This window comes from Haematobia irritans, chromosome 5, assembly GCF_050003625.1.
Source record: "Haematobia irritans isolate KBUSLIRL chromosome 5, ASM5000362v1, whole genome shotgun sequence".
NCBI classification, from domain to species: Eukaryota; Metazoa; Arthropoda; class Insecta; order Diptera; family Muscidae; genus Haematobia; species Haematobia irritans.
The window spans coordinates 62,418,270-62,432,085 of record NC_134401.1 but is presented as its reverse complement, the minus strand read 5'-3'; the positions used below and the strand labels follow the sequence as shown (position 1 = coordinate 62,432,085).

Genomic DNA, 13,816 nt, shown 5'->3' with positions numbered 1-13,816 from the left:
ACCAAATTTTACAAAACAAACATGGTTCTAAGTACTTTATTATCTGAAAACATGAATATTCAACGTATATAACCTAGAAAATAAATTAGTATTACCACTACGGTTGCCACAGTTTGTACAATTCTACGAAAAATAGTAGTTTTTTTTTGTTAAATCTCTATAGAAATCAAATTTTGGAAAAAGTTTCTATAAACAATTTTTTTTGAGAATTTTTTCTATAGAAATAAAATTTTGATAACAAATTCTATAGAAATAAAATTTTAAGAAAAAATTCCATAGAAATAACATTTTGAAAAAATTTTTTATAGAAATAATATTTTTGTTGTTTTTTTGATTTCAGCTTAAAACCATACATTGACTAAACTACAAGTGTAGCTTAACCAACAGAGGAAAAGAATGTTTGGCAAAGCCCTATAGACTGCAAGATGGTTGAATGGACGCACGTTTCGGAATTACCACATTCCTCATCAGCATCCTCTACTTGCAGCAAAACTATCAACCAATTATCAGAATAAATTCAGGCAGTTCATTTAACCCAACAATGAACCACACTTGAACCTTCCGAAAAAAGGTTTTACATTGATAGCCGGCTTATGCCGAAAATAAAATTTCTATTGAAATACAATTTGACAAAATTTTCTATAGAAATAAAATATTGACAAAATTTTCTAATGGAATAAAGTTTTGACAAAAATTTCTATAGAAATTTCTATAGATTTGTGTTAATTTTCAAATTTTGTTAGATTTTTTTTTGGCACGAGTGGACTGGCTTCTAATTTCCTCCTCTAGAGCCACCACAATGTAAAAATTATTACAAATTGTGTTGAGTGAAAATGTCCCTACATTGTGGCCCTACGTCCCTACAAAACGTTAAATATTATAAAAAACCTGCATATAGGGAATTTCCCCTACTTCTAGCAACACTGGCTGTAGTTGATATTGCACATACGGAGTTAGTATTCCACTAATATTGAGCCCATTATTAAAAAAGAGAAAATCGTTCCATTAGTGTGGGTAATAAATCCAAATTTGTAAAAATCGAGCAATATTCTTATGTAAGTGCTACAAGTACGTATAAATACGATCGGCCAGTACATCAAAATTTGAAATTTGAGTAACATTGGTTAATAAATAAGAGTACTATGGCCAAATTTGGGAAAATCGAGCGATGCATATATATGGAAGCTATATCTAAATCTGAACCAATTTGCATAATATTTTGCGGGTTTGATTAATACCACAAAAGGTTACCTTGTGCAAGATTTGAGTAAGATCAGTTAAGAAATGAGGCCTGTATGGTCAAACATAAGGTAATTAGGGGCGAATTTTTCAAAATCGGGCGATACATATATGGGAGCTATATCTACATCTGAACCGATTTCGATGAAATTTTGCACATATAGTTAGTACTATAGAAGACTATATTTAGCCAACTTTGAGTAAGCTTGTTTAATAAATAAGAGTTCTATGGCTAAATTTGGGAAAATCGGGCTATACATATATATGGGAGCTATATCTAAATCTGAACCGATTTCGATGATTTTTTGCACATATAGTAAGTGCTATAGAAGACTACATTTTGGCAAATTTGAGTAAGATCGGTTGATAAATAAGGGTTTTATGGCCAAATTTATAAAAATCAGGCGGTACATATATATGGGAGCTATAGCTAAATCTGAACCGATTTGGATGAAATATCGCAGACTTGAAGGGCGATGAAAAAGATTACCTTTTGCCAAATTTGGTTACGATCCGTTTGAAAAAAAGCGCAACGTGACCCTATTTATCGAAATCGGGCGATACATATATATGGGAGCTATATCTAAATTTGATCCGATTTCTTCCAAATTCAATTCGTCTTTGTACCCAAAAAACCCCCTGTACAAAATTTCATCAAAATCGGTTAATAATTGCGACCGGAATCCTGTTAACAACAAATACATGGACAGAAGGACGGACACCAAGCGCTAGATCGACTCAGAAGGTGATTCTGAGTCGATCGGTATATATTTTATGGGGTCTAAAATCAATATTTCTGGTAGGCACATTTTTTGGCAGATCAAACTTATTATACCCGGACCACTATGTGGTTTAGAGTATAAAAACGGGAAATTAGTCGATCGGGGCACTTACCAAAATATGGACCGATGTAAACCAAATTCGACACAGATCATTGTGCACGTAAAGTCCCTTCATATTTCCATCTTCAGACAAATGTGATAAGAATTTTGGTGTCTAGAAGTCCAAGAAGTCAAATCGGTTTATATGGAGCTATACCAAAGCATTGACCGATACCCACCCTATTCGGCACACACCTTTGTGGAACTAAACTAGCTCTACGTTTTAAATTTCATCCAAATCGGATAAAAAGTGGGGTATCTAGACGCCTCTTAAATCGTGTGTTTTAATTTAAGATCCATGGGTTCCCAGCAAAAAATTTGAAGTTCTTCCAAAGCACAACTTTAAAAGCACTTCCAGAAGATGTTCTCCCAATGATGTTCTTTATTTTAACTACACAGGAAGTTCTTTTCATTCAATATTTTATAACATGCTTTTTTCATATTTTTAATGGGTAATTTTAACTTTTTTTGTTTCAAAATGGTTAAAAACAGTTTAAGAATTCATAAAATGGTATAAATTATTTAAATTTTGTCAAAAAATGCAAAATTCAATGTAAAAAAATTGTGAATTTTTGAAAATATTTGAGGTCAAACGTTTCAGGCAGGCGTTAGAATCCATTAAAAATTATAAAAAAATATTTATTTGACAAAATATCACAGATTTTTCTAATTTACACCCAAAACATTGAATTCGGATCACACCTAAAGAAGTAATGCAAATTCAGTGCACCGGCTGTTGAAATGGAGGACTTCCGTCCTATGACAAGCCCATGTTAAATTCATCGCTTCTGCGTCAATTTTGCACCCCTTCCGGATCCAAAAAGAACATTTTCATTACTTTTTTGGCGACGCTTTTTTTGCTGGGTTCTTAAAGGTTATCCTGTACGACCACTGCTCTACTTCAGCCGACGAAAACCCACCTTACAGGACGAATAAATAATATGTATTATATCGGCAATTTTCTCCTACATTCATTACATTAGAAAAGAGAAAGTAGCCAGAATTCGAAGAAAGGTTAATTTGTGTAGTCCATGAAGACATTCGGCAAGTTTCGTTTCGTTTCTGATGTCATATGTGTGTTGGGCCAATTCCATCAACAAGTTGACCCAAAACTCAAAGTCCATTCTTGGATTTTCAATTTTCTTAGATGTGTGTTAGACTGCACTCTTTAAGGAGTTTTATTCTTTAAAAAATTGACCAATAATAAAGAAACATTTTCATTTCTGTGAACTAATTGTGAGTACGAAACCGAAATGGAATCTAAGAGAAGATTCAATCATCAACTACCCAACCATCCCTCTTTTACTTACCTTTCCTCCTTTATCCTTCTTTTTAGGTACTCATCAATGCTTCAAAGTTCGGACAGCAAATCAAATTAATGATCTACAGGACCAACATAATTGAACATACATACAGTCATCGCAGCACAAATACTCACCATCAGTAGAGGATTAAACGTCAAACTGTCTGACCGGCTAATGAACCAAGCCCAGGGGGAATGAAACAAAGATGATTTAAATTTCTTTTATATTTGGATTTATTTAAAATTGAATTTATTTAAAAAAAATTAATTTGGGAAATATGCTGTTGATGTTTTTTTTTTTGTATTTAAGATAAACATATACTATTAAGTAGGTACATATATATATATAAATCTATATATTATAAATATTTATAAAAAAAACTGAAACATATTTACAATTATACTCTAAACGATTTACACTGACGACCTTAAGTAATGAAACACTTGTATTCATTAATTAATTCATGCATTTATATGGTTTTTTTCTGTTTTTTTTTTTTATTCGAAATATATTTTTGTTTACATCCTTTGTTTTTCTCTTCTTTTGTCTTTGTTTTTGTTTCTTTTTTATCATCGTCACATTTGGCAATTATTTTTATTGTCTTTTTTCTTTTTTTTTTTTTGTAACAATTAAGGGATAAAAAAAGAATGAAAATTAATTGAAAAGTAAATATTTATACATGGTAAGTAAGAGGGAAGACCGATAATAGGAAATGAGGGGGATGTTAATTTATTTATTAACAAAACTAAATGATTTACTTTAAAAACTTAAAATTAATGACATTGTGAGATTTCTCATAAATTTAGATGGGAGATTGAATCTAGCAGGTTAAATAACACACAAAAATAAGCATGGTCTTGGCAATATTATACACTGAAAAAATATTTGGGGACTTCAACGACTTTATTGACTCAATTCATTATTAATTGAAACTAAAAATGTAATCCCGCGAATGGTTATACAAATTTAAATACTCAGCAAAAATTCTGCAAATTCGAATTTATTCTGAAAAATGCGTGGCATAAAGGACAAGAAGTTCTTTTGAGGATATGCAAGTAATGACTTAGAGAGAACTTCCAATTTTTTGCTGGTTAATTATTTGATCCACATAATGTTTATGGGTTTTTACTGATTATTGAAATTGGAAAAATATGTCATCAAACATTAATTGATTCTAATTTTATTGTAATTAAATAAAAATTCAATTACAGTGAATCCCCTCAACCTTGGACAACTTTCGTGAGACGCTTTATTATCGAATTAAAATTAACCCCTCATACATATATGGACACCTCCCAAATATTAAGAGTGCGTGGCCATTTCTGAGAGGTTCCACTAAACATCAATTAATTCAAGCAATAAAAATTTTAAGTGAATCAATTAAATTGTTAATTGTCATCGATGCAAGCAATTTCAATTAAAATTTTAATAATTTTGTGGAAAAAAAATATTTTTTCTGTGTATTGAAAAAATTAACTGCCAAAATAATTTAGAACCCTCCTACTACTTCTACACTTTCAAACCCATGAATATTGTGAATAATTAAAATAAAATTACCTTGAATCCTTCGCCATTGTAATTTAGCTGAATTTGGAATAATTTTAATTTGAAATTCTTTGTAATTTAGCTAGAAAATGAGGTGTGAGGAAGGCAAAAGAATTCGATTGATTGAATACCAGGAACGGGGTAAGCAGGACGAAAGGAAGGGAAGATCATTATCATATCTCTTGTGGAATTTGTTTGACGTGTTTGTTTTTTTCTGTTTTTTTTTTTCCTTATCATTTTGTATAATTCGCTGTAAATATAATTATGCTAAACATTTGATTCTTTTGTGTGAGTTAATTTATTTTTCACTTCTCGCTCTGTCAGTCGTCATCATCTAAATTTTGGGCGGGAGGTTTGCAAAACTCCCTCTATAAATGAACATTGGCAACATTTGCTTACAACTTTTCTCGTTCTTTTTTATCTTAAATGCTAATTTTGTTGGTTTTATGTGTTTTTTTATATTTCTTTTTGTAAATAGAGATAAAATGGTTTCAACAGGAAAAATGCGAATTTGGTTGTAATGGAAGGATGGAGGGCAGGATGTTAGGGTTTCGGACTCCAAAAAGAGGAGTCTCAGATGTAAGGGAAACTTGGAAATTCTTATCAATTGCCTGATAAACAGTTCTTGGTATACATATGTATATGAAGAAAGGGAGATGGAAAAAAAGGTAATGGAGGGGGAGGGGGAGTAAATGACTAACCATAAGTTATATTTAATTTTTTTATTTCTTGATGTTAATAAAATGCTAAAAAGTTATACTAGAGAAGAAATGATTTATGAACTATAACTATGCATGCTCTGATGCTAAATATAATAATCGTCATTGTCATAGTCCAAAAGACCATTGGCCACAGAATTTCCTTGCCACACATATACTGGGGAAAGACCTCGGCGATAGAAAGTTATCTTGAAATTGTATGGCCAATAAGGCCCAATGGAGTATGCATGTGTGTTTGTTGATTTCTATGTATGTGTGTGGGTAAGTGTAAAATATAAAACTACAGGGTGAAAATAAACCTGCTATCATGTTTGCCAGCAGCATGTTGTGCGGGTAACCCTTGAAAATGTTGGCCTACAATCTCGCTCACTCTCACATTTGATGATTGATGAGTCTCTGATGCCATGCCATTTGCGGGCCTTTGTATCTCTGAGTGTGTGTGTGTTTGTGACGGAGTGTTGGCTGCCTCTAAAGTGATGCTTATGACGCCCTTTTTTGTGTGTATGTTTGTTTTTGTTTTTTTTTTTTTGGATGCTGCTTGCATGCCTTGAGACATTTGATGGGGGCCCTTTGTTTTGGGTTTGTTGATGCGAGAATGGATGATGCCGGTTCTGCCACAAACACTTGAGCAGGTATTTTCAATATCACAGCCTTTAAGCACAAACTTGGAATTATTTTCTTCCAAATGTTCGCTATATGGAAAAGCAAACAAATATGACATTTTTGCCTAGGCGATTAGGCTGACTGTCACCTGGGGATTGGGGGCCATACCACAATCGCTTTTTCTATTTAGTTGACTTGGGGTTAATTCGTTCTGTTTGTACCACTTTGTAATTGATTCGATTTCAAAATTTTTTTGATTCGTTTTCTTTGTTTGTTTGTTGGGTTTGTTGTTGTTATTTTCGTCAGTCTACTTAATCTGAGTTAGAAGCTCTATGAGTTTCCACCATTGGTATGAGAGTGTGCTGTCGCGGGCCATTTTGCGTTGACACTACTGCTGCCTCAGCCGTTGTGATGCTTCAGTAGGCCTAGAGTAGCCACGCTTTAGTACAAGGAACATTCAAAATGCAAAAAAAAGAAAGGAGGGAAGGCGATTTAAACGCGTATACTCACCACTGGTGGATACGAGATGTACTTGTCGCTCATATTAAAATACGAGCCATCCGGTGGTGGGGCTGGCGATGGCGATGATATGTAACTGCCCTTGATGACCAGTGACGAGGCGGGCGAGGGTGATGGTATATACATGCCATTCGATATTAGCATGTGATCATCTTTGGAACGCTGACTCTGGTCGGGCATACCCGAGCGATTACTGTGGCGCTTGGGATTGGGCAGGGTTCGCGTGAAATCCGGATTGCACATGTATGGTGGGGTACACATCGAGCTTTCCTGATATTTGGGTGGATAGGCTGTGGACTGTATGATGTCGACATTCTCCACCAGATATGTGGAAGTGGCCTGTTTCTGGACATCAGCCTGCAGAGCAGAAATGGGCAACTGTGTAAAATTAATTTACGAGAATTATGGGTTAGTCCAAGCATATGAAAGTTATTTTATTTTCATGTCAATTGAGTAATGCTGAATGATGATTGCGAAAAACAAAGATTGACGTACCTTATAGACGGACTGATTATCTTCTTTTGAGTAGGCATCATCATTGGGTGCTTCCGTTTCAGCAGAGCTCTTATTCTGGCGCCTTATCACAAACCAAGCTACCAAGGCAGCATTCAAGACCAACAAAACCATAGCGGCAGAGGTAATGCCTATGATCATCATATTGGGCATTTCATCTTTCTCATTCAATTCCGCCGAATAGGGCTGGGAGCCTAAAAATCATACAAACAAAGAAAAATTCCCCATGAAAGCAAGGACTCATTGAAGCCCTAGATGATGGAAATTACCTTTAGTTAAAGTCAATTTAATGTCCGGCAGGAATTTACTTCCTCCCGCTTCATTGGCTGCCATTACCGAGAATACATAGGTACTACCCGATTTTAGACCGTCTATGCTTATATTCAAACTCCCTGGCTTAGCATCAATATGCCGATATTTGTCCTCACTGTGGACCTTATAGCGTAGGCGATAGTAAACCGGTAGACCTCCATCGAAACCAGGCACCCAGGCCAAGTCCACCCCGGTATCCGTAACATTATTCACCAACAATTCCAAGGGTGTATCGGGTCTAGTGGGTTTTGTGAACTCCAACGATGCACTGGCCTGGCCATGCGTATTGCGAGCCACACACTCATATTGGCCATAATCATCGGCCGATGTGTTCTCAATTACCAAAGTGGATTCATGTGTCAAAGCATCAAGTTTACGTTCCAAAGCCTTGAATTTATTGCGACGCATTTTCAAGTCTTTGCCATTGCGACGCCAAACAAAACTTGGCTGTGGTGCTGCCAAAGCTTTGCACACCAAACGACCACGTTCACCCATGCGAGCAGCAAAACGAACATGGGCAGGTGAATGATCCAATTCAGGAGCAGCTGAAAGATAATTGCATTGAACAAAATTTATAGTTGGGCCACATTACAAGTATCAGTGCTAAACTTACATTGGACAACGAGTAAAACATCCTTTTGGGCAGGTGGTCCACGCTGGTTGTCCACCACACAAGTAAAATTGCCAATGTCAGAACGTTGAACATGACTGATGTGCAAATAGGAAGTGCCATTGTCATAGGTGATGGTGGTTCTTTGGGCCATGTCATAACCAGCTCTGATCCAAGTCACATGTTCGGCGGCCAAAGGTCTAGCCATTATAGAGCAAGCCAATACAGCATCATCACCCTCAGCAAAACTGGAGCCATCGGTCACCGATTCAATAGAGGGAGGATCTGCAAATTCACACCACTGCTGCTTAGTATCCAAAGCAAATGCTCGTCAAAATCTTTAATACTTACATTCCACCATTACATGGATTTCCATAATGGCGGTGCCTTGAGAATTCATGGCTTCACAGATGTAATTGCCAGCATCGTTCCTAGAGAGTTTACTAATATTCAAGGTAGCTCCATCCGAGATAATCCTTTGACCTGGGGCATTGCTCATAATGGGCAAACCATCTTTAGTCCAGGTGTAGGTCATGCTCATGGGATTGCCACTGGCATGTAATTCAATACGCAGGGGTTCTCCTTCGACACCCATATATGAAGTCATTTGGGGATTTTCAAATTTAGGAGGATCTATTGAATGGAAATCCAAATTTTACAAAGTTCCCCTTGGGAGCCTAATGCTCAATTTTAACTTACACAGAATATCCAAATTGACAGTCTCGTGGACACTTCTCTGTAGGACTTCATTTATAGACTGACATGTATAGGTGATGCCATCCAAATCCTGTGTGATATTCACATATACCTCCAATGTCGATACTGAACCTCCCCAAAGGCCTGGTTTGGTTGATAGATTAACACCCTCTACGGGTATGCCATCCTTCCACCAGGACACCTTGGCTGGGGGATTACTCGAACTAGAATCGCATATCAATTTGGCTCTTATACCAGGGACCAGATTCTTAGGCTCCACAGATATTTTAACAGTTTCCGGAGGGACTAGAAATCATAAAATGCCAATCCATTAAAACCCCATTTGCCTCCAGAATAGAAAAGAACCCAATCATACTTACAATGGACATTCAATGTTTTTGTGGCAAACAAGGGAATCTCTATGGCAGGACTTTGAATCTCACATTTGTAAATGGCATTGTTGTCGGTGGCATTTACCAAAATTGTTAGCTCTGAAGTTACCTTGGAGTCCTGAACCTTTGCTTGGGTATTTAATTTCTTATCATTTTTGTACCAAGTCATGGTTGGGGGAGGATTGCCACCGGAAGAAGAACATTGCAATTTCTTAACAGAACCCGAAGTAATGACATCACCATCATTGTAACCCGTCAGAAGGGGTGGTGAGGGTGGATCTGTTGTTTTGTTGAAATCAAAAACAACGCAAAAACATATAAAGCGAGAGGGGGAGAGAGGGAGAGCAGAAGGAAACATTCCATAAATTATGTTTTCGATTCACTTTTCAATTAACGAGTCTCAAGACGATGAACAACTTACACAAGACATTGACACTGTGGGAACCCACCACATTTTGTGTCAGTTCCACATTGAGAGCATGACACACTACCACAAATGTGCGCGAATTGGAGTCAATTGTTATGGAGACATTGGATGTGGAAAACCAACCACCTTCAACACTTTTCTGTGACTTGTACGAAGAATTGCTCAGCGGGCGGCCATTGAGAGACCAACTAATGCGGGCCGGTGGATTTGAGGGTGCTGTGAGACAAGTCAATTGTACCACATCCCCCACCTTGGCTTCTGTGGCTCCACTGATGGTCACTTCCTTGGGGGCAACTTAATTATAGAGATGAAACGAAAGAAAAACATTTCAATTAGTTTGCAGTCCAGCAAGCATTTGGTCAATTTGTGGTGCTTACACAAAACCGTAAGATTGAGTTCGGCCTTGAAGGCTGTATTAGAGAGAATATTCTTGGCCTCGCATACCAAATGGGCACCATTGTCCGAGGCATCGGCCATAAAGCTATAGGTATTTTCCGATAAACGTCCCGAAGTTCTAAAAATTATCACAATTTGAGGTTTCTCGTTACATCCTTGCACATCTTCCACATTCTTACCTTTGGGGTGAATTGATGACTTGACCATTTTTATACCAAACCAATTGGGCAGGAGGATTACCTCCACGACTACGACAAGCAATTTTAACATTTTGTCCCCTACGCAAAGTTTCGCCTTGGACATATCCTTCAAAGAATGGGGGTCCAGGAGGATCTAAAAATACTCTCACCATTAGCAAACCGTAACCCTAGGGCTTTGGCTTAAAATCAGAAAAAAACTTACATAATACCGACAGTTGAATACCCGAACGCATGGGTACATCTGGAGGCAAGGCTTTGTGTTTGGCCTCACAGGAGAAATCTTTGTAATCATCATCCGCCTTTGGTTGTATGGTAATAATGGAGACGGTGGTAAAACGTTTGGGGGCAGTTTCAGTTATTTCGACACGGGGCTTAACTGATTAGTTTCAAAGGATTTTTTTAATTAGGGAAATGGGTCAATGATGCTTACGCTAAGAAAACTTTGTACTTACCTCCTGTCACAGGTACATTATTGCTATTCCATATTAAATTTGCTGCAGGATTGGCATTTTCTGCAATACACTTCAAGGTCAAATTCTGTCTCTCCACCACCTCCACTTTGGTATTGGGTGCATAGCCATCAATGGATATCGAACTGGGCGCCGCGACTATACTCAATTTGGCATTTGCCCTAATTGCTGGATTACCAGCAGCTGGTCCCACCTGACACTGATATTCGGCATCGTCTTCCAATGAGGCATTTTTAATTTGGAGATTGTAAACACCATTTGTGGCATCCACCAAAACCGAGTAACGTGGAAAGCCATGAATCACAGCCGAAAAGCCCAAGGCGAAACCATCTTTTGTCCATTGGACTTGACCGGCCCGATTGGCTACTTCACAACGCATAAGTGTGTCGGTACCCTCCAAGATCTGTAAGTCGTGGGGGGTAACACGAAACTTTTGTATTGGCGTCGTAGATTGTGCCACGGTGGTCGCTGTAATCACTGGAAAGTTGGAGAAAGACAAAAACAAAAGACAATGGTTAATTTAGTCATTTCGTAAGAGAAGAGGGTTTGATGGGATTTTATTCGTTGTGTTTTTGTTCAAGTCCATTTCTAGGTCTTAAGATTTTTCATCATCATGCGTTCACACTAATACTCTGCCCACTTTGTAATGTAACATCATTGTCACCATGGTCCCTCCAACCCACAGAAAAAGATGACTGTCACAAAACACCCACATGAGAAAAACCTGACCGGTATCTGGTTTCTATGCTCCCTTTGTCTCCAGGTAACAAAAACAGAAAACCGATGGGTGTTTTGTGAACTAATTTTCAAGCGGCAAAGCCCAGCTACCAATGCATTGATTCCCGCCAAACTGCTAACAATCTTGTATTGGTTCTAAGACAATCATTCCCAACCTACATCATATCACATAGTACACAAGTCAGTCAGTCAGTCAGGCATTCCATTTAATTCATTCATTGACTCATTCATGCATTACCAGCAACAAGCAAACTGATTAGCATAATAAACTAAGAAAGAAATCAATGGACTAAAATCCCACTAACGTTATCAACAGCCTGCGGTGGACTGGAGTAGTTTGGTGTGATCTACTCCACATACACCAGCACACACATGCCCAAGCTAACCAATTTTGACCATTGGTTTTCGGGATACGGTGGCTTATTGATGAATTTTGAAAGTGGGGTGGGTTGTTAATAGGCATTAAGGTACAAAAGGCCTACTAATCATTTTCCTAATGTACGACCAACAATAACAGCAACAATCAATAGCAACAGCATTAGCTTTGCATTAGAAAAACAACAACAACATCTACAGAGTTTCGTTCATTGATAACAAATAAACCAATTCCCATGGCTTTATTATCGACAAACTCACAGAGTTAGCCTCCATTCCAAAACACCCACCAATTACACTTGAAGAAAATCATTTGAGAGGATTTCCCACATTGAGTTGGAGAGAATTTTGAATCTGTTATGGAAGAGTTGAAAGGAAACTGTAGCTAGCAGTTATTACAGGTAATTTAAGACTATCAACTGTAATGCCACAAGGTGGTAGTGAACGTCTCCCTTATCAATGTGTGGTGCTCGCTTCTATTTTTAGGATATTTCATTGGCATCACTATCTGATAAAATGGGAATAAAATAAATAAAGGAGAAAGTTTTTGAAACATACTACAATATTGTAAGAATTTTATTCGGTTTAAAGAAGTACATGTACCAAAAGGTATGAAGTTATTAGAATTTTGCACCTTATAATAGGTAGGGAGTATATGATGTCGGATATAGATCCAGACTGACCAATGCGTAATTTAAAAAAAACTCGATTTTTCCCCTCCAAAGCTATATTTCTGAGCATATCGTAGTACTCTCAATGTGGTATAGAGCCTAAAAGTATGCTAATATTTCTATGCAAATTTTCTTTAGTAAATAAACTGTGGTAGAGAGAGAGAGAAGCCAGGATTTTTACAACGACAGATTTCCCGAAGAAATTAAGATAATGTGATCACGCAAAGAAGGAATATGATCACTCCAAAATATGTTTCAAGAGCACCATATTACTTTTTCATAGGAAACATGTACAGTTTTTTGGAAAAATATTCTTTTCTCATTAAACATAACATGCTTGCCGAAAGTAGATACAAAATAATGAGGCTGCTGCAACTAAATGTTTGTTTATGGTACCAACTGTTACGTTTGTCTCAAACGTATAACATCTTTAATTGAAATAAACACACTGCAAAACATCTTTATAACCAAATCAATTTTTTAGGGCTACAGTGAAACTTTTCAAACTTGGATACTCTAAAATCCGGACACCTCCCAAAACATTAAACCTCTCATAACTGGACACCACTCGTGGAAGTCTACTCCTCAGGGGTTTCACTGTATTTCATATTAAGTTTTATTGTTTTTTTTTTTTCCAGTGTATACTAAGAGTGTCTGGCCAACCGCAGATACGAGTTCAAAAGGAATCACGTTTAACAGGAACAATAACAGCGATCAATGGATTAATTGATTATTAGCCTCCACATAATGACTGGCAAGCCGGTGAATCGGTCATTCGGGCTTTTAGTCATCTATGTGTGGCTTGGCACGATTCATTTCCGCTGGGACAACATTCAATATAATTTATGGTAATTGTAATGAAAATGTCATCTCCCCAAGACATTGACTCTACACAAAGAGGTCCAAAGGAAGAGTGCTGTATTATAGGAGGGGCGAACGGTTGGCATCATGATATCTGCTAAAACAAAAAATAACCCAAAAAATGGTAAACGTGCAAACGTGAGACTTGTTTCCTAATGGACATAAACACTAACTCATACATCCGTTCTTTTAGGGTGAAATACATATTTCTTTTTGGTAAGACCAATTCACACCCCGGCCGCATGTTAAAATAATGCGCATTTCTTAATGTTGGTATTTTGCTGTGCGTATGGGTTTCGATGGATGTGTTACTGGGGCCCTTGTCCGCTATGTTTGTGTGTAGGG

At 37.1% G+C, this 13,816-nt stretch overlaps 1 protein-coding gene across 2 annotated transcripts in view; it reads right to left on the bottom strand.

Annotated features, from left to right (window-relative positions):
• Positions 1-6,194: 6,194 nt before the first annotated feature.
• hbs (hibris) overlaps positions 6,195-13,816 on the bottom strand; it is an 85,043-nt gene continuing 77,421 nt past the window's right edge. The window contains exons 2-14 of one of the 2 annotated variants that reach the window (XM_075310118.1): positions 10,809-11,303; positions 10,559-10,732; positions 10,336-10,489; positions 10,138-10,274; positions 9,755-10,054; positions 9,322-9,612; positions 8,945-9,247; positions 8,597-8,878; positions 8,249-8,530; positions 7,593-8,180; positions 7,306-7,517; positions 6,802-7,188; positions 6,195-6,716 (exon numbers count right to left, since the gene is read on the bottom strand). In XM_075310118.1, coding sequence (XP_075166233.1) covers positions 6,708-6,716; positions 6,802-7,188; positions 7,306-7,517; positions 7,593-8,180; positions 8,249-8,530; positions 8,597-8,878; positions 8,945-9,247; positions 9,322-9,612; positions 9,755-10,054; positions 10,138-10,274; positions 10,336-10,489; positions 10,559-10,732; positions 10,809-11,303 — 3,614 coding nt within the window. In that variant the 3' untranslated portion in view covers positions 6,195-6,707. The remainder of the gene's footprint in view (positions 6,717-6,801; positions 7,189-7,305; positions 7,518-7,592; positions 8,181-8,248; positions 8,531-8,596; positions 8,879-8,944; positions 9,248-9,321; positions 9,613-9,754; positions 10,055-10,137; positions 10,275-10,335; positions 10,490-10,558; positions 10,733-10,808; positions 11,304-13,816) is intronic. The other variant, XM_075310119.1, reaches the window with a different exon arrangement.